Source organism: Lithobates pipiens, unplaced genomic scaffold (genome assembly GCF_037356315.1).
Source record: "Lithobates pipiens isolate NorthernLeopardFrog02 unplaced genomic scaffold, aLitPip1_a1.2 Scaffold_13, whole genome shotgun sequence".
NCBI lineage: Eukaryota > Metazoa > Chordata > Amphibia > Anura > Ranidae > Lithobates > Lithobates pipiens.
In genome coordinates this window covers 27,540,752-27,568,191 of record NW_027507718.1, presented here as the reverse complement: position 1 = coordinate 27,568,191, position 27,440 = coordinate 27,540,752, and the positions used below count along the sequence as shown (strand labels likewise).

The window sequence follows — 27,440 nt, the reverse complement described above, 5'->3', positions numbered from 1 at the left end:
TTAATCAGTGAAATTTAGTACTTTTAATTTCCAATTTTTATTTTATTCATTTTAAACGAAACAGGTTACAAAAGTAATAGCCAAACAGGTAGGGTTCAATATACAATATCAGCTCTTAAGGCAGATACTTTAGCACATAAGCCTAATAACCGATCATAAGCCTTAGAATTGCTTCTAAATCGTGTATGGTGGCAGGACAAAGATAACAGCCAGACCTCCCTAAGATTAGCAATAAGGTGGATACCCAACAAACATATGCATTCAAATCCAGTGAACTGTAAGTGCCAGGTCCTAGGAAGTAAGAATCTTGCAGGAATCTTGTATAGTAAACCATAAATGTGAGAAGGGCACTATAGTGTTTAGAGAATGTGGGCAAGACATCGCTGCCAAGCATGGAGGAATGGTAGAACTTTACTACTTTTAAAAGCCATAAAGTTGAATTACCCAAAGGTTTCTTACATTTTCTTAAGGATTCGAGAAGTAAGTTCTCTGCATGAATTTATGGTTTTGCTGTCTTGTGCTGCCCATCTTTGCCAGTTGGCAAGCTAGACTTTGCATGACATTAACCAGATCAGATCACATAGCTACACAAGGCACATCAAGGTGGATGGAGAGGCTAAAATTGAGAGTTTGCCTACTATTGGTATGTTAACAATGAGGACCCAGCTGGATTTCACAGGCAGAAAGGTCAGGTGGGGACCTTCAATGTTATATGGAAATGTATTATTGGCAGCCAGCAGCATGATGTACATTTGATTGTCTGCTGCCTAGGGGCTATAGTATAGATATGCAGAAATCCAGCCCTGAAGATTACTAGGGGGTCTTGTGCTTGGAAATTGGAGCCAAGAATTCTTGTGCTGATATATAACCTTGGCATTCCAGAATTTTTTATTTATTTTTTGAACCAACCAGTATCTGTCATGTGAAATACTCCTTTCATACTTGTGCAACATAGCATCTGACTTGACCCCAAGTTGCAGGACATGTGACATGCCATAGATCTGAGAGCCGGTCCAATTGACACTACTGAAGTCGCTGCAACTGCAGAAAAGGTTCCTTGATCTGACTTTGACACGACTTCAATGCCAGTATGTGTGTAAAAGTCTTATAAATGTCACTTCAAAGTTGTATCAAAGTTGTACTGAAAAGTGTGTAACTTTGGAGTCAGCTAGTGTATAAAATAGCAATGAATTTGAATGTTTGTTTTAGGTAGGTACTAAAAAATGTGTTTTTATAAATGTTTTGAGGAATGATATAATGCCATTTCTGGGATTGTCCTAATATTTCAACAACTGTGGTCATTATACAAGGGAGTCCTATTACCCCCTGCTTGATTCTAACTACCATATTTTTTTTGCCATGGAAAATGTAGCAAGAGGAGAGGGCACACTCCGGGGTGTGCAGGAACATCCAAAAGGATGGTGAGGGGAGAACAGGGGCATGAAGATCTCACTGCTGAAGTCCTCATAAGATTATAAGTAGCCAACAGGGAACTTGCACCACCACTATATTACTTTTGGGTGGACTAAACTACGTGTAATGTCCTACATTCCCAAATATATGTGACATAAAAAACTAAGGGTAAAGAAAACTCAGAATGCCTCTTCTATGGCAAGTAGTCATCCACTTGTATGTCCACAATAGACAGCGATATTAACTGTGGGGCCTCCTTCTATAGGAATAAATGGGAAATCTACTTTGCATGTGGGGCTGAGCCAGGTTACTTTCGAGAGCAGGCTGTGTGGCATCCAGTAGCCCTTCAGTGTATGTATGTAATTGCCCTAAAAGTAGTTATGCTTTAAAATGTTCTCTTTATTAGAAAGATATAATATTAATGTCAAAGTTTACATTCTAGATGGAGCTAAGTGTAGGATGTATCAGTAATTCAGCAGTCATTTGTTTTACGCAACACGGCCACCTAGTGTCTGCGGTTGTTCTTTATTGTGACACAATTACCATCCGAATGTAGAACAAATGTTATATAGGTTTTTGTTGCAATCAATAAACACTAAGATAAATAACAGTGCTTTTAAAGGTTCTGGCTTTTCTAAATCAAGTGTTCAGTTCCTAAACAAGTTTAGCAGGCAACAGTTGTATTGATTATAATGAAGTCAGAGACAGGCAATACACATATTTTCAAAAAGTCAGCAATGGAAATCGCTCTATTTCTCTCACTATAGGTTTTCGGTAACTTCTTTACTGCCCCATTCACACTTGAACATTTTGTGGCTCAAAGCGCCAAAACACTCGGCATCCAAAATGCCACGTATTTCAATGGTGACGGTTCACATATGAGCTCTCAGATTTCTAGAGCTTAAAGCCTGATGCGCCATGAGCTACTTTAAGGCAGAGATGGGTATTTTTGATCTTATAGACAATGGGTGAAGCTTGGATACGTGTAAAACTCTTAAATATGTTTCTGAAATGCATGCTAAAGTGCTCAAATAAAAATGCTTGAAAACTGCTCAGTCAAAACTTGATAGAGGGTTTAGCCTTTTCCTATTCTCCAACAATTTAAAAAAGTGTTAAATGAAAATTATAATATTTAAAAAAAAAAAGTGGGAAAGACCTCCCTCTCTAGAAAATGCAAACATATACTTTAATGTCATTCCAGCCTTAATCCGTAGAGTTCAATATTGGATTGGCCCACTCTTTGCAGATATAACAGCTTCCAATTCTGGGAAGGCTGTCCACAAGTTTTAGGAGTGTGTCTATTGGAATGTTTGACCATTCTTCCAAAAGTGCATTTGTGAGGTCAGGCACTGGTGTGGACAAGAAGGCCTGGCTTGCAGTCTCGGCTTTAATTCATCCCAAAGGTGTTCAGTTTGAGGCCAGTCAAGTTCCTCCACCCCAAACGCGCTCATCCATGTCTTTTATGAACCTTGCTTTGTGCACTGGTCCAAATAATTTGGAGGGCGATTATGGGGGATTATACCTTTTGTACCACCACCCCCTCCCTTTGGAATGCAAGCTCCACGAGCAGGGCCTTCCTGCCCCTTCTGTATTGAACTGTACTGTAATTGTGCTGTCCCCCCTCTACATTGTAAAGCACTGTGTAATCTATTGGCACTGTTTAAATTGTATATAATAAGTGTGAGCTTGTTTTTCAGGAGTTGGGCTTGGTCCCTTAATTCCAGTGAAGGGAATTCTTAAGGCATTAGCATACTAAGACATTTTGTAAAATTTCATGCTCCCAAAATTGTGGGAACAGTTTGGGGACAGCCCCTTCCTGTTGCAACATGACTGCATACCTGTGCACAAAGCAAAGTCCATAAAGACATGGATGAGTGAGTTTGGGGAACGGGACTGGCCTGAACAGAGTCCTGGCCTCAACCCGATAGAACATCTCTGGGATGAATTAGAACGGGACTGCGAGCCAGGCCTTTATGTCCACATCAGTGCCTGACCTCACAAATGCGCTTCTGAAAGGATGGTCAAACATTCCCATAGACACACTCCTAAACCTTGTGGACAGCCTTCCCAGAACAGTTGAAGTTGTTATAGCTGCAAAGGGTGGGCCAACTCAATTTTGAACCTAAGACTGGGATGCTATTAAAGTTCATGTTCACGTAAAGGCAGGTGTCCCAATGCTTTTGGTAATCTAGTGTAGATGTAATTTAGAAACGCATGTACCTAAATGCCTACAAGGACAACCTGTTGGGTTTAAGGCAGGGGTGTCAAACTCAAATCGGGGGCCGCATGGGCAGGATGGTTGCCCTCAAAGGGCCGCTTGTATCTGTAGGGCAGGGGTTAGGATTGCGCCACGTGCAGGGGTCAGGATTGCGCAAGGGACCCGAGAAGAGGAGGATCCAAGCTGCTCTGTGCAAAACAATTACAGAGCCAGTAAGTATATGTTTTAGGAAAAAAAAGACTTTAATATAACTTTATGGTTAGCTGTGTGTAGTAAAGGATGTGCAATAGAACAGCGCATGCCACTGCTATATTACCACATACCATTTTTTCATTTGGGGTTCCATTAAGACATTTGGGACATTCAGTTGTTACAGAGAGAAGTGAAGCGCATTACGCAGGTCCTTTTGTAATGCCGGCTCATTTTTAATTTACGTTTTCTTCATTTTTTTTTCCAGTTTTTCTGTCATACTTCCCCCTGTATAAAAGAGTGCTAATCACCCTATTACCTTTATTGCTTTTTACGTTTTTTTTTTTTTTTCCTTGTACCAATTGTTATTAGTCATCAATAAGTACTATTGTTATATGTTGAAAAACGTTTAGTGTGCGAATCAACAGGTGTTCTCATCCCTCCCCCTTAAGCATCCCAAAACCTTGTTTTACACATACTTCCTAGGGCTCTTAACATTGCCTCCCTGAATATCAAAGGCCTCAACTTCCCCTTTAAATATAACTCACTATAGAAGGAAGCACTGAGACTTAACGCAGATCTTATGTGCATACAAGAAACCCACCTCTCCTCTCTTAAACCACCATCTTGTTCTCACAAATGATTTCCATACTGCTTCTTTACCAACTCCCCTAAGAAAAAAGCTGGAGTCCTCATAGCTATATGCTCTATAGTCATGCTTCAGCTGATACACTCAGAAATGGACGTATTTGGCAGGTATATCATACTACATGGCCCTATTAATCATACTCTGACAATTGTCCATCTATATGCCCCCAATTGTTGCCAAAGCCAGTTCTATAAAACCATCATGGGGAAACTAACACCTTTCCGACAGCACCCCCTAATCATTTGTGGGGATTTTAATCAAATTATGAACCCAATCCTCGACTCCTCCAACCCAACAAGGAAATGATCCATTGCACTCTTATCTCTACTTTATTCTGAAAATCTATATGACCCATGGAGATGCCTACATGACACTGAGGATTACACCTTTTATTCGCAAAAATCCTATTGCAGGATAGACATGTTTCTGGTAGACAAATATACCCTCCAAACAGTACAAAATGCAACAATTGACACCATCACATGGTTTGACCACGCCCCTATTCTGATCAAGCTTTTTCCTCCTAACCAATTTAAGAAAACGTGGAGGCTTAACACCTCCCTTATCTCTCGCCCTCATCTTCAGAAACACGTCGCATCCGAAATTGAAAACTACTTCCTGCTAAATAGCAATTCTGTATCGAACCCCACTGTATGCTGGAATGCATATAAAGCATGTCTCAGGGCCTCCTTATTAAATTAAGGGCATGTGGGGAAAAAAAGGAATGTAATGCTACCACCACAAAAATACTATGTAGCGCACTACTCCCTTGGGAGCTGCTGAATTGTTAATTTTCCCACTTGCTAGCCCGGACATTCAGGGCTACCCTTACCTCTGATACTTCGGGTTCCATGCTTACAATAAGACAAACTCACTGTACTTTAAGTAGATGTTAGAACAAGTTTACTGAAAGGTATTGAGTATAAACACAAGAATAAGGCTAATTACAACCCTGAAGCAAACAAATATAAGTTATTATAACTCAATGGTTACCTGGATTGCCCTGTAGGCATGTCTCCAAGTGGGACTAATGCTCAGGCTATTCAATCTCAGCACTGGGCACCTTCCCACTTCCAGTACGCTGTGCAGACACTAAAAGATTTGCAATGTCACACACACAGTATTTAAACAGGATGATAGCCAGTATAATTACTCAATACTTCCCCCTACAGTGTATGGCAAGTAAAAGTAACACTGTAAGGCCTTACAGTAACAGATAAAGTCACTTGTCGTCTTTTCCTCAGCTAGCCATTTATACTGCAGCATTTATAATCCGCAGGATTCCCAACCAGTAAAGTAGTATGAAACAGTAACTTCAATTGTGCAAAGTATTAGTGAACGGCTTCCCTGGGAATGTACTTCCAGTGGCAGTTACATGGTAATGAAATCAAGCTTGAGGCCTATGTACGTGTAACTCTATTGAACTGAACTGTTCCGTGGGACTACTGGTCCCAGCAACACTATGCGATCAGTCTAAGTGTGTGAAGTGCGGTACAAAACTTCTGGGCAACAGCCCTCTCACCACACCAAGTCTGGATGGATGGATGCCTCCGCTCAGATGGTCTCCTTCCTTCTGACAGTCAGCTCTGCAATGCTGCACTGCTCCATAAGACGATCGGGACCTCCTTCTGGCTCCGTGAGCTATCTATAGATCCTCCCTCATCCGACCATTCCGCTGCTCCAGCAGACTGTAGTGTAGACTGTCTCAGGTGGCTGCAAATGTTTCTCTGCACCGAGCAGGCCGCAGCTCTCTAGAACACCTCCTCACAGATCCTTGTAAGCAGGCCATGTGTCCAGAAGAGAAAGAAGATGGCCACGCGGGGTCTTTTATTACCTACCCAGCATGCAGTTCTTCCACTCAGTGTTCATGGGTAGGTGAGTGGGCAATCTGGGTAGGTGAGTCCTTTCTCAAGAAAAAAATTAAGTCACTTCCTGTTTTCCCTATGCTCTTCAAATGAGAAACAAAGTCAATTTCATGTTTATACCACTAGAGGGAGCCAAATACCAATTTATAGCATTGTCCATAGTTTAACATTGCCTGACAAACTGCCAGCGCAACAACTAGAACAGCTACCCTCTTGAAAGTGCACACAAAGCCCAGCCCTCACCACTCCTACATGCCAAACTACAGAATATCAGACGAAAACTAAGTGAACACTTAAACTCAAACTGATCTATCTTTGAAAAGTTTAAAACTACATTTTTATGCTCACCATAGCAAACCAGGAGCCTGACTTGCAAAGTAGCTCAAATGCCTCTTAATGCACACCAAAATCTCATACCTCACATCCACTAACCACACTCGCCTCACTAATCTCAAAGACATAGCCAATCGATTCAGTCAATTCTATGCCAACGTGTACAACTTGGCCATTACCGGTGAAGCCCCCTCTCCCACATCAACTGGTATAGCACAATTCCTAGACCACTTACAACTGCCATCCCTATTTCCTGACCAAATACATTCCATTTCTCAACCCTTCAAGGTCCCTGAACTGGAAAACGCTATAGCCTCCCTTCCACTACATAAAGCCCCTAGACCTGATGGCTTTAGTGATGAGTATTACAAACAATTCTCTACATTGCTGGCCCCGTATCTATAACTCATTCAACCACACACTGTCCACAGGTTCAATAACTTCGGAAGCCCTTGAAGCAACCATCACCACAATTCCTAAACCAGGCAAACCAACTGATGATCCGGCTAGCTATAGACCAATTTAATTGTTAAATACTGATACAAGGTTTTACGCTAAGCTCCTAGCTTTGTGTATTTCTGACATCATCCCTCACTTGGTCCAACAGGTGGGTTTTGTTAATGGAAGGCAGGCATCTGAGGTCATATGTCTCCACAGTCTATGCAACTCTTAAAACATGGCGAGCAATCTTGCAACAACTAGGTGACATACCCCATCGGAAACTTCTTTTCAATTATTTTTATTAGTTTTCAACAGAAAAATAATACATACATTAATATAGGTTGTAATACAGAGTGCAATTTGCATTTCGATAGAAAAAGTACATATACATTGTAGGTTGGAATACTTGCCTGTTTCTTGTTACTGTGTGGACTGCGCATTCTATCCGCACCGGATACTTCATGACATACCTCTCAAGATTCTACAAACGATCCTACCTGATATCCCAATCTCGAACTGGATACATAAAGGAGTTGCTGCCATTGGAGATCTCTACCATGATTCCCTGCTCTAACCCTTTCAGCAACTACAAAAGACCTACCACATTTCATCCAGAGTCTTCTTTGTATACCTCAGAATCTTCTCTGTGCTCTGACGGGTAACCTGGTCAAAAAATCCTTTCTTAGGACTCCTTCCACTAACCAGCTTCTGGAAATTGTCAACCTCCACTATTGCTATGAATTGATGATGGCCTCCAGCAAAGGCCTGTTACCAAAAGAAAAAAGTAGGTGGGAACAGTGGTCGGGAGCCGCTAGATTCCTATGAGACCCACAACTAATGCCTTGATATATTCTATATAGTACAGTATTCACATTAGGATATAGTTAAAAGAAATATGTTGAACTCAAATATCACGACATGTATTTTTTGTTTGGGTTAGCATATTCGTGCATTTTCTTGAATGTTATACCGTTTTTATAGTATCTTTCATGTTTTCTAGTATTGTTCATGTTATCAACCAAGTCTGTATCGAACAAATACTATTATATTTGATGACATGTAAACCGTTATGCAATGTGCACACTGTATTCTTTTTGAATATTATTGAAACGTTAGACTATTGATGAAAAAATCCTTTCTTTTGGCTACTAAAATTCTACAATGCAGAGAATCCCCGTCTAAAGGGCATTTCATATATCTACAAGCTACTCACCAACCCAGTACCGGACACCAAAACCGCTATGCTGAAATGGGAGGACCTACTCAAATGTACTTACACCCACCAGCAATGGCTCAGCGCCCTCAGAAGGCCACTAAAATTCTCCAGATGTATCACAATCTGGGAAACGGTACAAAAAATCCTACATAACTGGTACCTAACACCGTCTAAATTGGCAAAGATAAACCCAAACACATCCGACTCCTGCTGGAGAACTTGTGGCCACTCTGGCACAACAATACATATTTGGTCTTGTCCCAAATTGAAAACCTTTTGGGCTGCCTTTTACGAAAACTCCTTTTCTCCATCCTATCAACTGCTATATCACTGTCCTCACATTTGATCCTTTTGGGTTTAGGCTTTGACTCCTGGCCCCCAGCCACTCACCTCATTCTAACTCGTGTCCTTATTGCTACCGGGCTACCAATTGACAGAAAATGGAAATCTCCCGAGCCCCACACTCACAGAAGCGATTAATTTGCTCAACAACCAATGTATCATGGAATTCATTTATGCCAGGGCCCACTTGCTAGTCTCCGCATTCCTAAACGTATGGAATCCCTGGTTAGTACACCCTAAATGTATACCCCTACCTCAAACTCCTACGCTTGCAACACAATCCTAACATATTGATACCCAAAGGGATCACCTGCTCTATTGCTACTGTCATTGATATGTGGTCCTAGATGTTATAGGCCACACATCATGGTTATATTGTTAATTTTTTCAGCTACGAAATAACTGTTGCATCACAGCTGACTATACCTAGCCGCATTGTTGTAATCTTGAAATGCTACCCGTATAAGTTTCCTATACTTTCTGTATTACCATTTTTTTGATTCTCATGCAGACAGTGTTTTCTGAATGTCAGATTCACATTTTTATTTTTTTTAAATATGCTCCTTATTGTTTCTCTTTCCTAGGCTCTTTTTGAAGCTGCTGAACAAAAAAAAAAGGCAGATGTGCCTGTTCTCATCAACATATTGGCTAGTCGCAGCTTTCCCCATCTCCAGAAAGGTAAATTGGGTAGATTAGAAGGTATTTGGAGATTAAAAAAGGGTGGCAGATTAGCTTTTTCTACAACCAGATATGTGTGTGTGTGTGTGTGTGTGTGTGTGTGTGTACTGTATATACTTTTTTTATTTCCTCTACTTCTGTACTAGGTTTTTCTGATCAGGCACAGTATACACTAGAACCTCCCACACATTCCTATTTACCACCAAGGTAACGCTTTATCATGATGTGTTACTGTGTTAACACGTTGCCTAGCATCAAGCTTTGATTGTCAGAAATTGCCTGGCATTTTGGCAAAGGATACTAAAATCTGTTGCAGGTTGGGACAGAAGCCTTTTATTTTTATGTCCTATTCTATTCATCTCCTAAAAAGAGACCTTAAAGCAGTAGTAAGCCTAAGGGGGAAAAAACAAATGTTTCTTCCTGCGAGGTAATGTCACAAAGTGCTAGTATGCCTCCAAATTAGCACATTGTGAAGGGCTTACCTTAAAACAAAGCCCTCCAGGGACGTGCACGCACTGCAGACAGGGCTTCTGTCTTCACCCGGGTTTGCACACTCCGGCTGCTTGAATGGTTGAGCCATGATGCCACTCCCATGCATGGGCATGGGAGTCACAGCCACAGCACAGAGCTCTGAAGGAACGGCATGTGTATGCTGTTCCTTCATAGTGCATGCGCCGGTGAAATCACTGGCTGCCAAACAAGCAAATATCACCTAAACGGTGCACGTTTAGAAGATATTCCTTTTACCTACAGGTAGGCTTTATTATAAGCCTAACTGCAGGTAAAAAAAAAATGTATAAAGTGGCGTTTACTACCGCTTTAAGGCCAGCTTCATATCTGTGTTGCAGTAACACACTCTATCGCAATGCCCACTATTGTTCCATGCATGCATTAGTGCATTGTGGGAAAATTGGAAACAAACTGCGCTACAGGGTTTTGTCTATGAAGGATCTTATGAAGATCTAATGGAAGCTGTATGCCAAAAGCACAGAAAAACAAACGAGAAAAAGAATTGAACTGTGCTAACCTATAATACTAATAAGTTAATTAAAAATAGAAAGTGGCCTTACTATAGGGTCAGACCACGCTGACCACAAAAATGACTCAGAGGCCACACCACTCTAAAGCACCCTTGATGATGATCAAAAATAATATACTAGTGCCTAATGCAAAAAACCTGTGAAAAATCAAATATCAGGTGGCTGAGATATACGTCAGATCCATAATGAACACAAATCAAGTATCTAATGACTAACATGTGCACCAAATAAATGGTGAACAAACAAATATGAAAGTGACAAATATATAAGAATGCTATACAAATTAATAAAAACCCATCTCAAATTAATAAGTAAAGTCCCAAAGAGTTAAGTCCAGCAATTAAAAGTGTGTACCCATGCGTGAATAAGTGTAAAAAAAGCAGCAAGTAAAGTCCATCCACAAATATCTTCAAAAATGTGAGCCGTGTTTGATCCACCACCACCTATGTGAAGATTTGCTCCTTACCAGAAATCTCTGACCCCCCAATCCAGAGGGTCACAGAGAGAGTAAAAATAGTATAGCAGCTTCTCCAGCCGTCACATTCTTCCGCTGATATATAGGACCTTCACAGCATGAAACATGGAATAGTAGCCTCCGAATTAACCCCAATCAATCGGAACTCACAGGTAAGTATCGAGAGATTATATATATATATATATATATATATATATATATATATATATATATATTATACTGTATATGTGTGTATAAAAGATAAGAAGGCTCCAAATAGTGTAAAAACCTTAATTTTAATTCTATTTAAATATATAAAATAAACACACTTACAAACAGAGTAAGTCAGGTCTTAATTTGTTGCGCCGGCCAGACGCACACAAAAACAAACCCGTCCTCCCTGGATCGTACACAGACACAAGGTGATGTCAGTGCATCGCTCCGCCCAATTAGTGCATTGTGGTTCTACTCGTTATGAATGGCACCCCAACACACCAAAGCAACAAACTTGCATTGCAGCATAATACAACCCATGGCAACACATTACTGTGATTTGTTGTGTTACCCAAAAAATGGTCAAGTCCAGTTTGAGGTGCATTGGAAACCCATTCAAAATTAATGGGCTGTGTTAGCCCCAAGCAGGGTAAAGTACAGCATGTACTAATGCACCACAGTGCATTGCAGAAGCCTGCAGGGGGCCCAACACTTAATTTTCCAACCATAACACTAAACATAACCCATAAAGTAGGTCTCAGAAATACAAAGCCCTGGGTTGCATTCTCTGTATATCAACCACGTCTCAGAGTGAAAGTAAAAGCCTGTTACACTGTCCAGTGTCCATGCCTTGACCATGTCTCTTTGACGCATTCACCTTAATTTGGGCTTAATTATAGCGGCTCTAAAATTTGGCCAAATTGGGGTAAAATGCATCAGTGGGACGTGGCCATGTACTCTAGCTAAAGCTTTTACTTTCACTTTGAGACGTGGATGATGCACAGAGTATAGCCCAGGGCTTTGTATTACTCTGGATGGACTGAACGGTATGTGCTCCTTGAGAGAGCAGCACATGGAGCAGAGAGATCTGGTGGGACTGTATGCAAGAGGCTTTGATCTATGCCATATCTGTCAAGTATGAAACCCATAAACTAAGCCTAACACTAAGGATGCTTTCACACTGAAAGTGCCGGCTGTTAGCGATAAAGCGTTGTTTGTTTTAGCAACGCTTTACCGCTGTTTGCATCGCTTTGAAAGCACTGCCCATTCGTTCCAATGGGCAGAGCATTTTGGGAGCACTAAATACAGCGCCCCCCCCCCCCCCCCCGAGCATGAAAAGTCACACTGGAATGATAGGGGGGCAGTTTTCAATGTGAAAGGAATATAACTTCAAACCTTTTTCATGCCGCCCTTACCTTCCCCAGCCTGACTGTCCTTGGCCCACCCCTTTCATCCATTGGGTTTTAGTTCTCTTAATTTATGGAGCCTCAGCATCACTTGAGGGTGTTGTCTAGGATGGTCTGTATACAGATGTTCCTATGTGTGCCTAGGAACTACTACTCCTCCAGACTGACACCCGCCCATCAAGACCTTTGGATATTTGCATAACTCCTCCCAAAAGCCAGGCCATCCCAGTACTCCTATTGAGAGGAGTACTGGGACAGGGTGCTAATGTTTTAAGCAAGCTATGTACAGCACCCTGCCAGCCCTGCCCACCAGTCGTGATCTGCATGCATTGAATATATACAGTAAGTACAGATCCAGTGATATCAAAGGGCTCAAAAAAGGTATTTCAAACCAAAAAGCTATCGTTCAAGTGTAATTGGCATGTTGATCGGGGGGAGTGGGCAGGAAAAGCAAAATGTAAGCACGAGCTTTCAATTTTACCTATGCAGTCATTTGTCACTGCTGTTTCTTTCATCCACTGCTCCAGAGAGGAGATTGCAAGGTCAAGTTCTAATCGGGTCCGCTTGAAAAACTGACAGGCGGACCTGATCGTACAGCCCGTGTGAAAGGGGCCTTAATAATTTCTGTGACTCCATGCATTAAAGTGATTGTAAAGCTACGCTACTCTCCCGGGGGGTACGCTACTTTCCCGTGCTCCCGAGTCCAGCATTTGGTGTCCATAGATGCCGAATGTAGGACTCAGCCCCGCCTCCCGGCACCTGTGTCATTGGATTTGATTGACAGCAGTGGGAGCCAATGGCTGTGCTGCTATCAATCGATCCAATCCAGAGCCGAGAACCCCAGGCAGAGGAACAGTGCGTCTCCGTCAGGCGCTGGGGTGCCAGTCACTAGAAGTTTTTTTTACCTTAATACATAGGATGCATTAGGGTGAAAAAACATGAGGGTTTACAACCCCTTTAAGGATAGTAATATCTATAATTGGCTCCATCTGGTAGCCAAAAAGTGGTATATTTTCTATGAGGCATTTCAGGATACTCCATTTTGGCCATTGGAAGAAACTGATAATTACAGGAATTAATCTGATATGATGGCCAAAATTCATGCAGAATGTCATTTGTGACATCATCCAATGAATGTTTAAAAAAAGAAAGCACATGGAATGAAGTCTTATAAACTTGTATAACTGCTTATATTGCCTTGCTTTTGGCGATGCTGCTAATTATTCATACACTGCAATATGTAAAATGGACAACATTAGAAACTCTTAATTAATGTTTTAAATATTCTCTCGCAGTTTTCCAGAGGTACAAAAGCTATAGTAAGCATGAGGTCGGCAAAGTTATGGATCTGGAGCTTAAAGGAGATATTGAAAAACTTCTTACAGCCATTGGTATGTAGGCTAACGAATATATTTTGGTTTATTATTTGCCATCTGTATCCCATTGGGGATATTTCCCTTCACTTCCTGTCCCATAGCCAAACAGGGAGTGAGAGAAAATCACTGAAAACGAAGGGAATCCCTTAGGAACCCCAAGTCACCAGAACTAGCGTCTCCATTGGAATACTTCCTCACTATTGCTTTTCTGGGAACAATCCAAATTTTCCTTTAGTTATACTTAAGCCCGGGTTCAAACTATAACCTGCTGCGGAACGCACAGGAGCGCTGTGCATACCTGTTCCCCGTTTCAGGGACCAATCGGGGCCGATTCTATGCCTGAATTCAGCCCTGAAACTGAGCCAAAGACGCACACGTTTTTCTGCAGTGCGCTCCGCAGCTGCCCCAGAGATGTGTGAAACGGCTCCAAAGGGGGCCAGTCACATGCTCCTACTATGCAAATTAGATGCGGGGAAATGCACATCTAATTCACATAGGTGTGAATGGGGACTTAAAGCGGAGTTCCACTGAAAAGTGGAATGTCTGCTGATCGGTCCCCACCCCCCCCTTCGGTGCCACATTTGGGGGGGGTGTGGTAGTGCGAGTGAGGGGGGGCAGGTCCTTTAGCTGCTACTATAGAACAGAAGGTTTGACCCCCCCCCCTCTTCATGACCAGGGCATTTCTTTGCATGGTCATGCAACTTTGTATGCAAATGTATACCCTTTTTTTCAAAGAAATTAAGCTCTCTTTTTTTTTTTTTTTAGTAACAATGGAGAAGTATAGGCATAGAATATCCATTGCAATGGCACTGTCCACTGGCCTTTTAAAATGCATGCTACATTGTATAGCGGAGAGCATTTAGGCCCAAAATTAGGTAAAGCTTTGCATACTCTCAAACCCCAGCAGCTGGTGAGGTTTGCAGGCTACCAGAGGTGACCAGGTCACTGTAGGTGAGCAGTGGAATGGAACAGAAGACTGTATGATCCTCAAGGTGTCTAAAAAGCAAAAAACAAAACACAAAAAAATGTGGGAGCAGCAATGGTAAGGCGCTTCCTCAAGGCTGAATGGCAAAAGAAAGAGCATGGATTGTGCATGCGCAGCATGTCAGTGCCCATTACTCTCAGAATTGGCCACTAAGAATACAATGGTGGGAGTTTTAAATAGTGCCCAATGGGTAGCTCCCAGTCCTTCAACTCAGCTGACCTTACTACTCAGAAACTGGGTCACACCAGAGGCTGTCCTAAAGCTATGAATCTTGTGACCGTAAACTGAGGTTTGGATAGTGTCACAATGCAGAACCCAGTGTCTGAAATACACATTCCAGCAAGTCCTACATCTTTGACTCAAGTGGGGGTCAGGATATAGCTTTAACAAAAATTTTTTTACTTAAGGCCATATGGTCTTGTTTACTCCAGAATTCTTGACCTGGAGAAGGCTCTGCAGCCAACACAGTACAAAGAGCTCTGGAAAGTCCTTCTGGATATCCTGTAGTCCAGTAATGTGGAATTTGTAGCTACAAGTGAATAGCGACGCTGCTTGTAGCAATCGGAATCAATGGGGAGAGACAACTCTTGTGTAGTAATTTTGTTTGTTGGAATAAAATTGCACTAAAACAGTTGTAAAAATGCATCCACTTTAAAAAAGACAGGTGCTGTAATGGGCAGTGGTTTTGAACCCTTTCCGGGAACACCGCTATTTTGTGTGCACTCCACAGACACAGACATAACATCACCAGGAAGCAGAAATTCTGTCAACGCAATTCACCCCTCCCACAAGGAGACTTCAAGGTCTCCTTTTTTTTTTTTTGTGGATAATTTTTACAACTGTGTAAATGCAATTTTATTTTTATTCCAATAAACAAATTACTACACTATGAGAGTTTTCTCTCCCCATTGCTTCCTATTGCTGCAAGTGGCATTGCTATTCATTTGTAGCTACATATCTCACATTACTGGACTATGGGATAGCCAAAAGGATGTTGAAGACAAGATACCCCCTCACCAGAGAGAGCACATTAGACTCTTATTCTTATTGGCAAAGGGTCCATCTTATCTGGTGAGTGTGGACACGAGGGGTATGGGTCATACATCACATTGATGTTTGAGCACTAAGGCACTTGTTTTGACTTGGGAGCATGGATAACTTTATAAATGTTTACCACTGAGTGGATATAGCGCATCCTTTTATATTATTTTTGGACACTAAAAGGACCCCCTTTTTTTTATAATAATTATTGTGATTGCACTGTGCCATAATATGTAGGTGATTTAAGTGTTTTGCCCTTGAGCAGTAGTTTATATCTTTTTACATGTTTTATTTGCTTTAGATCACGTCAAGCCTGAGTTTTATGATAGTAATTTATATAAGTCTGACACTTTACATGTACAGTGCATTACATACTGTACAGTCACATCAGTCCCTGTCCTCAGGGAGCTTACACTCTAAGGCCCTTATAATGCATACATACATTATACATATACACATACACTAGAGCCAATTATCCTATCGGCATGTCTTTGGAGTATGGAAGGAAACTGGAGTACTTTAACCCCCCTGGCGGTATTCCCGAGTCTGGCTCGGGGTGGGGGGGAGATTTTGTACCAAAAGCGGTAACCCCGAGTCAGACTCGGGACCGCATCGCTGAATGCAGGGAGAGGTTTACTTACCTTGTCCCCTGGATCCAGCGATGTCTCCGTGCTCTACGAGCAAAACGTGTCTCGTTCAATCTATCAGCCGAGCTCCGTTCCCTGCGAGCATTTGCGACGCACGGGGATGGAGAACGGCGCCAAATTCAAAAAGTTAAACACACACATTACATACAGTATAATGTAATCTTACAGATTACATTGCTGTATGTAATTATTTCACATCCCCTTTGTCCCTAATGGTCTGCCCAGTGCCCTACATGCAGTTTTATCTTATAAAAACTGTTCTTTATGCATGGAAACTGGAGATTGTCCACAGCGATAATAAATTAGAATCACTTATAGAATTGAGCGATAGCAATTTGTGGGGAGATCAGTCATCAAATACTGAAAAGTAATAACAGTGACAATTCTGCAACTGAGCAAATTTCAGTGTTTTTGATTTGATTACATTATTGAATATTTTTTATTGTTATTATTAGGTATAATTATTTATAGTTATTTATTATATTATAATTTATGATTTCATTTTTCAAACTTTATCATACCCGGGATGTCTGCTAGAGTTATTCCTAAGGCCGCGTACACACGGGCGGACTGTTCGCCCAACCTTGTCCGCTGAACAGTGTTTGGGTGGACAGTCCGCTCGTGTGTGGGCTTTCAGCGGACAGTTTCAGCGGACAGTTGGACGGACAAAGTCTTTCGGAAATTCCGAAAAACTGTCCGCTGAAACTGTGTTTGAGCGAACAGTCCGCCCGTGTGTGGGCTTGTCCGCTGTACTTTCGAAATGAGCGGACTGTTCCCGCTCGGAAAGTCCGCCCATTTAGAGCGCGTGTACAGGTAGGCGGGGCCCGCGAAGGAGACGTCGCGGGCTCCGCCGCCTGGAATGGGCTTAAAGGGGAACCCCAACGCCGAAAAAAATCGGCGTGGGGGTTCCCCCCAAGTCCACACCAGACCCTTGTCCGAGCACCCTACCCGGCCGGCCAGGAAAGGGGGGCGAGCGAGCGCGCCCCCCCTCCTGAGCCGTACCAGGCCGCGTGCCCTCAACATGGGGGGTGCCTTGGGGAAGGGGGGGCCGCGCGGCCCCCCCACCCCAAAGCACCTTGTCCCCATGTTGATGAGGACAAGGGCCTCTTCCCGACAACCCTGGCCGTTGGTTGTCGGGGTCTGCGGGCGGGGGGCTTATCGGAATCCGGGAGCCCCCTTTAAGAAGGGGGCCCCGGATACCGGCCTCCCACCCTATGTGAATGAGTATGGGGTACAATGTACCCCTACCCATTCACCTGTGAACTAAAGTACAATAAAAAACACAACACAGAGAAAAAATATTTTATTGCACAGCTCCGGGGGTCTTCTCGCCGGACTCCTCCGCTATGTGTGTGTAGCTCTTTTGCTAGCGGAGGAGTCCGGCTTTCTTCCTCCCCGCCGCCGGCCTCTTCTCCCGACTTCGGGGGTCTTGTCCCCCTCTTCGGTTCTTCTGCCGGGCCACCGCGCCTGGTCCGGTGGCCCGGTCTTCTGTCGCCGTCTTCCGTTCTTCTGTCGCCGCCTTCGGTTCTTCTGCCGGGCCACCGCGCCTTCTTGTAGCTCTTTTACAGGCGGTGGCCCGGTCTTCTGTCGCCGCTGTCGCCGCCGCCGCCGCCTTCCGTTCTTGTTCTTCTTCTTGTTCTTCTTCTTCTCCTGGAGATGTTGACTCGACGAGCTCTCCGGCCGGAATGCCAGGGACACGCTCCGCTGCCACTTATATAGTGACAATGGGGCGGTGTCACATGGTATATGTCACATGGGTTGGTCACATGGGTTGATGTCACATGGGGACTATGACATCGTAAGGGGGCGGGGTCACCATGTGACCAACCCATGTGACATATACCATGTGACACCGCCCCATTGTCACTATATAAGTGACCGCACAGCGCGGCTCTGGCATTCCGGCCGGAGAGCTCGTCGAGTCAACATCTCCAGGAGAAGAAGAAGAACAAGAAGAAGAACAAGAACGGAAGGCGGCGGCGGCGGCGACGACAGCGGCGACAGAAGACCGGGCCACCGCCTGTAAAAGAGCTACAAGAAGGCGCGGTGGCCCGGCAGAAGAACCGAAGGCGGCGACAGAAGAACGGAAGACGGCGACAGAAGACCGGGCCACCGGACCAGGCGCGGTGGCCCGGCAGAAGAACCGAAGAGGGGGACAAGACCCCCGAAGTCGGGAGAAGAGGCCGGCGGCGGGGAGGAAGAAAGCCGGACTCCTCCGCTAGCAAAAGAGCTACACACACATAGCGGAGGAGTCCGGCGAGAAGACCCCCGGAGCTGTGCAATAAAATATTTTTTCTCTGTGTTGTGTTTTTTATTGTACTTTAGTTCACAGGTGAATGGGTAGGGGTACATTGTACCCCATACTCATTCACATAGGGTGGGAGGCCGGTATCCGGGGCCCCCTTCTTAAAGGGGGCTCCCGGATTCCGATAAGCCCCCCGCCCGCAGACCCCGACAACCAACGGCCAGGGTTGTCGGGAAGAGGCCCTTGTCCTCATCAACATGGGGACAAGGTGCTTTGGGGTGGGGGGGCCGCGCGGCCCCCCCTTCCCCAAGGCACCCCCCATGTTGAGGGCACGCGGCCTGGTACGGCTCAGGAGGGGGGGCGCGCTCGCTCGCCCCCCTTTCCTGGCCGGCCGGGTAGCGTGCTCGGACAAGGGTCTGGTGTGGACTTGGGGGGAACCCCCACGCCGATTTTTTTCGGCGTTGGGGTTCCCCTTTAAGCCCATTCCAGGCGGCGGAGCCCGCGACGTCTCCTTCGCGGGCCCCGCCTACCTGTACACGCGCTCGAAATGGGCGGATTTGCCTCCGCCTTACGTGGGCGAGTCCGTTCATTTCAAAAGTTGAGCGAACTGTTTGCCCAACCTTGTTCGTCAAACAGTCCGCTCGTGTGTGGGCAAGTCCGCTCATGCAAATTTTGAGCGGACTGTTTGATGAAACTGTTTGCCGAACAAGGTTGGGCGAACAGTCCGCCCGTGTGTACGCGGCCTAAGAATTACAGGACTACAATATAAAACGCCAAATTTCCATGGAAAATAATTGTACCGCTTTTAGCACCTAAAATCTGAAATAATCATACCGCCAGGGAGGTTAATAAAACCCATGTAAACCGCATGGAGACAGTGTCCTGACCAGGGTTTTGAACCAAGGATCCCAATGCTGCAAGGCCAAATTACTGTCTGCTAAGTTACTTTGCTCATATGTTGAGGAAAAAAAATCAAATATTGCATGCCTAATTTGTGTTTTTCTTTCTTTGAACAGTGAAAGTTGCTTCATGCAGAGCTGCTTTCTTTGCAGAAAGGCTTTATTTTGCAATGAAGGTATGGTGTTTGGAAGCATAATCTGGTTAAATGGAACGAAAAATTATCTATGAAACCATAGTTTGCGATTTATGGTCCTAAAATGATTATGTTAGTAGATAGTCATTGTTTCTCCTACACTGGCAAATTGGGCTGTGTGACAACATGATATGGGTAGTACAATCTATAACACACCTGGCCATGGTCATGGCCAAAGCTGATTTTGGTTTTGACTTTTAGAATGTCCTGATCATACCAAAGACAATAAAAGCTATCACAAGAGAACTGCATACATCAGGGGTAGGCAACCTTGGCCCTCCAACTGTTTTTTGTATATTCTTTATTTTGTTTTAAAAAAAATAGTTTTACAAATATCTTTCTTTTGCACACACCTCTTATACAATTCTACGCCATTGTTTCCATATCTTTAGATGTTTTTCTTTTGTTTGTTCCATCGTGTGTATCGACTCTTCTATGACTCTAGTCCGCTCTACCCTCCTAACCCATTATTTTATTGTCGGGACTTGCTGGGTTTTCCAGTGATGAGGAATCAACGCTTTAGCTGCATTTAATAGATATGGAATCAATGACCGTTTTATATTGTGCCTCCCCCTTCTCTGAGTCATGGAACAAGCATACCCATGGCTGTTTTTCAATCCTTTCCCCTGTTATCAAGTATATTGTTTACATTATTTTATACCAGAAAGGGGTTATTTTGGGGCATTCCCACCACAGATGTTTGAAAGTCCCCATTGCAATACACCCCCTCCAACCGGTAGGCGATACGTCTCCTCTAATCCTCTGTGCCCTTAAGGGAGTCATATACCACCTAGCTAGTAGCTTGTAGGACATTTCTATCATTTGTAAATCTTTTGGTAGTGTGTGGGTCATTCTAATTATTTTTTTGCTGTGGTAATCATTTCTTAGTGGGCCTATCTCCCTTTCCCTTTTTCCTAGGTAAGTAGGGTATTCATGATATGTCTCCTCTCTTAATATTTTATATATTTTCCCTCCAACTGTTTTGAAACTACAAGTCCCATGAGACACTGCAAGACCCTGACAATTACAAGCATGACTCCAAGAGGCAGATGCATGATGGGATTTGTAGTTTCACTACAGTTGGAGTGCCGAGGTTGCCTACCCCTGGCATACGTGAATTGATACCTCTCTTCTGCAACATTCTTCTTCCTGGCGACACAATATCTGCCTGTGACTCGTGCATTTTTAAAACAATTGCTATAGTAAAAAAATCCTGTACAGTTTAGGTAAGCAAAAGATCAGAAACTATCAATCTTCTGAAGACCTATCTGATTGCTTGGGAGCCCTAGGCCAAAGGTTGTGTGTCCTACCCATAAATCCTGGCTGTACATCAAGGCAACCACACCTTCTAAACAGATGCTAGTACATGCAAAGAAATCCAACAAAAGCCAAAGTTTAAAAGCTGCCATAGCTTCCAGTATAGGTAGGAGTCCCTTTTTCACAATAGCTTAAATAAAGCCTACATTTAAAAGTCCTAATTATATTCCATTGCAGTTGCACAAGGTATGTTCACTCACTGCTCTAATTGTACATAAAACCATAAATAGATTTAAATCTGATCTAACCTAGTGTTCCTAAGATAACTGTGCTGAAGTGAATGTCATCTTGTGGTGTTTACAAGTACCTATGCTAGTCTTCAAATGAATCTATACATGGGGCCTTGAGTTCTTAGTCTTCCTCCCTGTGCTAGGTCATGCCCCCCTCAGTGGAGGATGATATATGATGTTGCTCTGTAGTTTTTGTGTGGCTGGCTTATTTTAAGAAAATATTAGGGTGGCCATATACACGACAATCTTATTGTACAAGCTCATCTAATTATACCAAAATTATGCAATATGAGAACAAACCTATACAATCCAGTCAATTTCTATCTATTCACACAGGTCCTTATATTTTATAGTTGTTGGTATAGCTCTAAAGGAGTTTGTACTGGGGTTGATTTACTAAACTAATCAGCTTCCAGTTTTTTGTTGATTTTTTTGTCAGTAACAGCAACATTTTGCTTTACTTAGCCTGTCGGTGATAAAGCACTGACAGTAGTGTCAGACATGATTTAAAAGTTCAAACTTATAAGCTGGACATGCACGGCATGGGCTGAACAATGCAAATTGATTGCTTACACCATCCATACTAAATACCATGACTGGAGGAACCTCCTCTGCCAGCTTTTTGTATTCTGACAGCTGTCACCCACAGGTGTAAGTACAGTATACCCAAAAAGTGGATGAATCTGAGTGAATGTAGCCACTGTTTAGCTGACCGTTTTCTGCCCGGCTACTTTGAATTTCAGATCAAAGGATGCCGGGCAGGGAGGGTGGTAATGGGGCCACCCATGGCTCAATAATTGTCAGCCACTGTGCTGCTAATGAAACAATGTTATACTTTTCTATGACTGAAATTCTTTTTCTTTTTTGTGTTGTACACAGGGTTCTGGAACCAAAGATAAAGTTTTGATTCGAAATATCGTGTCCCGTTCAGAAAGCGAAATGAATGACATCAGGACCCAATACAAGAGGATGTATAATATAGCCCTGCGCCAGGCCGTTTTGGTAATTAAGATTTTAATCTTCCAAAGGAATGCAAAATTTCTGTGCTTTTGTAGTGTATAATTTATCAGCCTCCTATAATAACAAGTAAAGTGTCAAGACAAATAGGAGGAGAAAATATTTAAACGGAACAAAAATCAGTGTGGACAACAGTTTAGCCTCAAAATGCACTGCTGTATGAAAGATGATCGTACCACACATTTCACCTATAAGGCTTAAGGTTAAAATTGCTAATCTGTAATTGTTTTTACAGCTGCTGTTTTGGGCTTCAGGCATTTTTTTTTTTCCTGCAGCACACATAGGCTGTTATCATTGGCAGGAGCATTTTCCTTTTTTCAGGAAAAGTTCTTTTTCAGTGCTTTTGAGCCATAAGCTTTTGCGGGAGTGTAGTTTTACCAAAAACTGCTGCTGCCAAAATCCATTCTAAAGGTAACGTTACTGCCATTTTTATAACATCCAGTATGCATGAGGCCTAACAGATATTTGCTATAAAGACTTATTTGACTTATTTGTAACAATAGCTAATATCTGAAAACATTGACATGGCTAAAAATTGTAAAACATGGTTATATCCAGGGGCGTAACTATAGGGGGTGCAGCAGTCGACCGCAACTGGGCCCTGTGATGCAGGAGGCCCATGCAGCCCCCTCTACATATGGCCGGCAGCAGCATAGGCAGCTAGGGGTACCAGTGCACCATGCACACGGGTGGCTGGAGGTGGAGGGTGACTAGCAGAGCTCCATGCTCGACTATCGCACTGGCTGCTCTTTAGTTGTGCATTCCCCGCATGACCTGTGTCCTCTGCCGGCTCCTCAGAGTACCCCTCTCCTGCTCCATGCATTGCCACTCATCCAATGTCTGTTCTCCCCAGCCAGAGTCCTGCCCCCGAGTCCGGCCCACACTGCACTGCATACTTCTCCCGGGTAAACAAACTTTAAGCACAGAGATGCAGTGCAGCCCTATGAGAGCCGGCTCCCCTGAGAACACTGCAGGCTTGTCTGCCAGCCCCTCTCCTCCCCCGTCATACAGATGATGAAAGGTCTTTCTGGGAGATATGCTGATTTTTTTTTTTTTGCTAGAAAATGACTCATTATATATAATTGCTCTAGCTCGAACGTTCGGTGATACCTCACGTGTGGTTTGAACGCAGTTTACATATGTGGGCTCAACCTGCATATGCATTTGCTGGGACGGAGATTTTTGACACTTTCCTTTTTTCATTTTATTTTATTTTTATCACTTTTATTCATATTACAAGGAATGCGATATCCCTTGTAATAGGAATATGGCATGACCGGTCCTCCTTTATAGCGAAATCTGGGGTCTATAAATCCCTAGATCTCGCCTCTAGGCTGGAAAGTCTAAAATTAAAAAATAAAACTACGGATGAGCCGGTAGAAGCAATGGAGGGTTGCCAGAGGGGGGGGGGGGGGGGCAAAAATTCCCTTTCCGCCGCCTAAGCAGCCACTAAGATTGTTTTTTACGGTGCAGGGAATAAAAAGACTTCTGATGCCTGTAAATGCAGGCATCATTCAGATCTCACCACTCAGTCTGTGACGTCAACTACTGTAACCAAACCAGGTTTGAAAAAGAACAGCCATATATAGCTATTAATGAACAAAGTGTACGGTCTCCTTAAATAAAAATAAATTCATATGGTGAACTCCAACACATGTGCATGTGTGAACACAAATTCATAATAAGCTCATCAAGGCTGTGCAAATTAGGCTAAATGAATCAATAAAAACACAATACATTTAATGGCATCTCTAAAAGGCGAAAGTAAATGCATATATAAATTAGGAACGGAATCCCTCATAATTAAAAGTCAATCTTAAAGTCCATCTATGTGTAAAACAAAGCGCTTTGTGCTCAAGGTGCTTATAGGACAGTGGGACCTCACAGCTTACTGACCCTCAACAACAGAAATTGGCAGCAAAGTTCCTGGCATGTAATGAAACACTCAGCCTGCACGCCATCCACAAGCTCTAACATACATGTGCATTCAATATTGCCAGCTGGATGTTGCTCCTGAGCGGTGTTGCTTCAATGCTGCTAATGCTGTGCGAGCATGAATGTGCCTACTGACTGGTACAATATGAGCAGAGTCTGACACACCACATCTATTCCAAGTTTGTGACATATGCATGAACTGGTGTTGCTAACCGGAAGTGGGAACTCAATTTTTTGCATATTTATTTCTAAAAGGATGGTGGTAGGGTGACTGAAAGAAAAACAGACCTGCATGCTATAGGATACAAATCTGTGTTGTGGGGAGAATAAGTGGTTGGAAAGGCTGTTGATAATCAAGCACATCTACTGAGGTTGGACAAATTTAACTTCACATTTATGAAGATGTTTTGACAAATATTGGTGACCCAACAAGGGTGTCGGTAAAATATCACGTGTTGGGTTGTCCTTAAATGAACAGTATTGTACAATTTTGCATGTCTGTCTGGCTGATCACTAATTGCCTGCTCTAAGCAGGAATGTTGTAGCCCAACAAGTGGTGTTTAGAGACTTAAAAGAGGGCGTGGGGCCCATATGCAGCCTGTCTACCTGTCTGATCACTTTGTCCCCTGAGGACACTTGTTGTTTACTGTTGGGCGGTGTATCTCTGACATTACTTTTTGTGTGGCTACAAACAGACCTTACTGGCACCATAAAGCAATGTTGCCACTTAAACTTTCTTTTAAAAAAGTGTTTTATTTTGTTTGTTTTTTTAACATTTTTTTATAAAAAAAAAAAAAAATGCCATTACAAACACTAATGTATTACAAATTAAAAGACAGAATCCAATATCTCCAGTAAACTACAATTATACTTCCAGTATCAATATGTCAATCACTGGATAATTATATAAACGTATCTAAAAATAAGGGGGGGGGGGGTGTTAATAGTATACATTATTAATGCATTATCCCAATCTTTTACTAGCTCATCTCTCTAAATCGCCAAACAAATTATATCTACAAAAATTCCTGTATACTTTTACCCTTATCTTTTCATTGTAACAACTCTTATATCATCTAAACATTTTCTCATAAGTAGATGAAAATCAAGAATCTCAGAGATTGAAGCATATTGCTTAACTAGCTCATACAATTTAGGAATATCATGGTTTGGGTTAGTCATAAATGTCATATCTGCAAAAAGACAGATTTAAGTTTTTTTTTTGTTTTTTTTTTAAGCCCCTATAGAAATTCCAGAAGTCTCTAAAGCAGATTGCAATATTCCACACTTACAAATATTTATCTCTCCTGCTGCCCCCTCTACAAACATCTCTTCAATACTAATTTGAGTCTTTGGCTAGGGTGTCCCTATCTTCACTCAGTTGTTTCTTCAACCAGTCCCTAAGTCTACTGTATTTATTTAACACCTGCTTATCTAGAGACAGTTATAAGGTTTCATTCTGATGTGTCTTTTCTGCCCCTCTGAAAAGCAATTCATGGTTGATCACTGCACTGAACCACCAAGCTGCGACCATGTACTGCACAGTGCCATACATTTAAATAGGTTGCATTAATTGGCGGTATGTGCAATATGGGGTTTAATTTTTGCTGTGGCCAGGGAGAAATGCATCATGGCCCCAAATGGCTGCATGCCCTTTAGGTGGGTGATCGCCAACTTTTACGGCCCCCTGACCATATGTGTGAATGAGCCTTAATAAATATATGTATATATGTGTGTCACAAACGTAAATGCTTGTTTTGCATTATTTGTATCATTATTTGCTATTAACTTGTATTTTTTATTAATAGGATGAAGTCAAAGGAGATTATCAAACCATATTGTTGGCACTTATTGGAGGAGCTTAAATGTTTGACCAATTCAAAGCAAGTTGTAGAACTATTAAAGCTGATGAATGTAGTGACCACCGGCATAATTATGTGTACCCTCAATATTTTGATGACAGTTGACATTCCATTGTAATAAAATTGATTACACACAATCTACAGTGCTTTATTTGATGTATGTTATATGTGATGTTATCCCTACATGATTTTTATTCATTTGTAAAAGTAAGCTGTTAGATAGAAATTACTTTACCATATGTAGGTTTCTGATATTTATCATGTCTCCTTAGTGCTCATACCCTATATTTTGCCGCTTTCTCATGTCAGGTCTATCCTTAAATAAGAAGAGTAATGTGTCAGACATTAGATAATGGATGCCTGACATTATTTTTTTTTCAATATATTATTTTCAGATATTTCCATCCTGATTTTTCAGTGGGGGTCATTGTGTTCTTTCAACATAAGCTAACACAATCACTGTCTTCCCACTCTCGCCCTGCCTCCTCATAAGCTGAAGGTACTGTGGTACCTAAAACAGGCTAATCAATTCTATAGTATGCAACTGAGGGACATGTGAACATGTAAACTTTTCATGTTTCTAGTCTCTGGTGGTTGCCCAGGATATCTAGTGCTCACTACGCCCTGCCCCTCTCCTCAGAGGAAATCCACAACAGCTATCACATGGTTCGGCTTGGAGTCCCAGGTTGGCCCCAATGATGACAAGAAGCCAATCAGGCGCTGACACGTTTCAAGGGCATCCCCTCTTCCTCAGAGCTCTGATGATTACTTTTCTGTTTTCTGGGGATAAGGTTGGTACTGGTGGGGAATGCACAGGGCATGCTCCCCATGTGAGAATGCATGATCATTCTATAGAAGGTATCTCATGTGGTTTTATTCTCCATGTCTGTGGATACCTTTTTTTTTTAAGTATACATATATAAGATCAATGCAAAGGCTGCTGACCGCCTTCTGAAAATGCTAGTTGTCTGTGTGCCCATATGCTCAATGAAAAAGAGGGGGGCCTTCGCGCTACTATGTGAAAATCTATCTACTAAAATGCAAATAGGGTATACAAATACCTCTTCAACTAATCAATATAAATTAATACATAAAAATATAATAAATAATCACAAAGTGCACGTGCAAATATAAGGTGCAAAAAAATGCAGACGAGATAGTGAACACAAACTATCCTATGAAGTAATAAACGTGAAAAAGTCCTGCGCAAAATATGCCAAAAAAATATATAGTCCTGGAACTGCTAAGTGCAAAAAAAGGTGTAAATAAATCAATGTATGTATAAATAAAAAGTCCATATAATCATAAGCACCAACGATGAAAATAAGATGAACAAACGAAGGTATAAAATCTCAGAAGTAAGGGCTCTCAGAACTCTCACCTTAGAAAGGAGAAAACCAAGCACATCACAAAAACAGGGGGTGTCCCACTTCACTCCTCGTATTCAGCCACCA

General features: G+C 42.5%; 1 protein-coding gene across 1 annotated transcript in view; it reads left to right on the top strand.

The window, feature by feature from the left end:
• Nucleotides 1-26,123, top strand: part of LOC143973983 (annexin A1-like) — a 69,764-nt gene extending 43,641 nt beyond the window's left edge. The window contains exons 9-13 of the mRNA XM_077474933.1: nucleotides 9,251-9,344; nucleotides 13,534-13,629; nucleotides 19,549-19,607; nucleotides 22,052-22,174; nucleotides 25,933-26,123. Coding sequence (XP_077331059.1) covers nucleotides 9,251-9,344; nucleotides 13,534-13,629; nucleotides 19,549-19,607; nucleotides 22,052-22,174; nucleotides 25,933-25,989 — 429 coding nt within the window. The 3' untranslated portion in view covers nucleotides 25,990-26,123. The remainder of the gene's footprint in view (nucleotides 1-9,250; nucleotides 9,345-13,533; nucleotides 13,630-19,548; nucleotides 19,608-22,051; nucleotides 22,175-25,932) is intronic.
• Nucleotides 26,124-27,440: the final 1,317 nt, after the last annotated feature.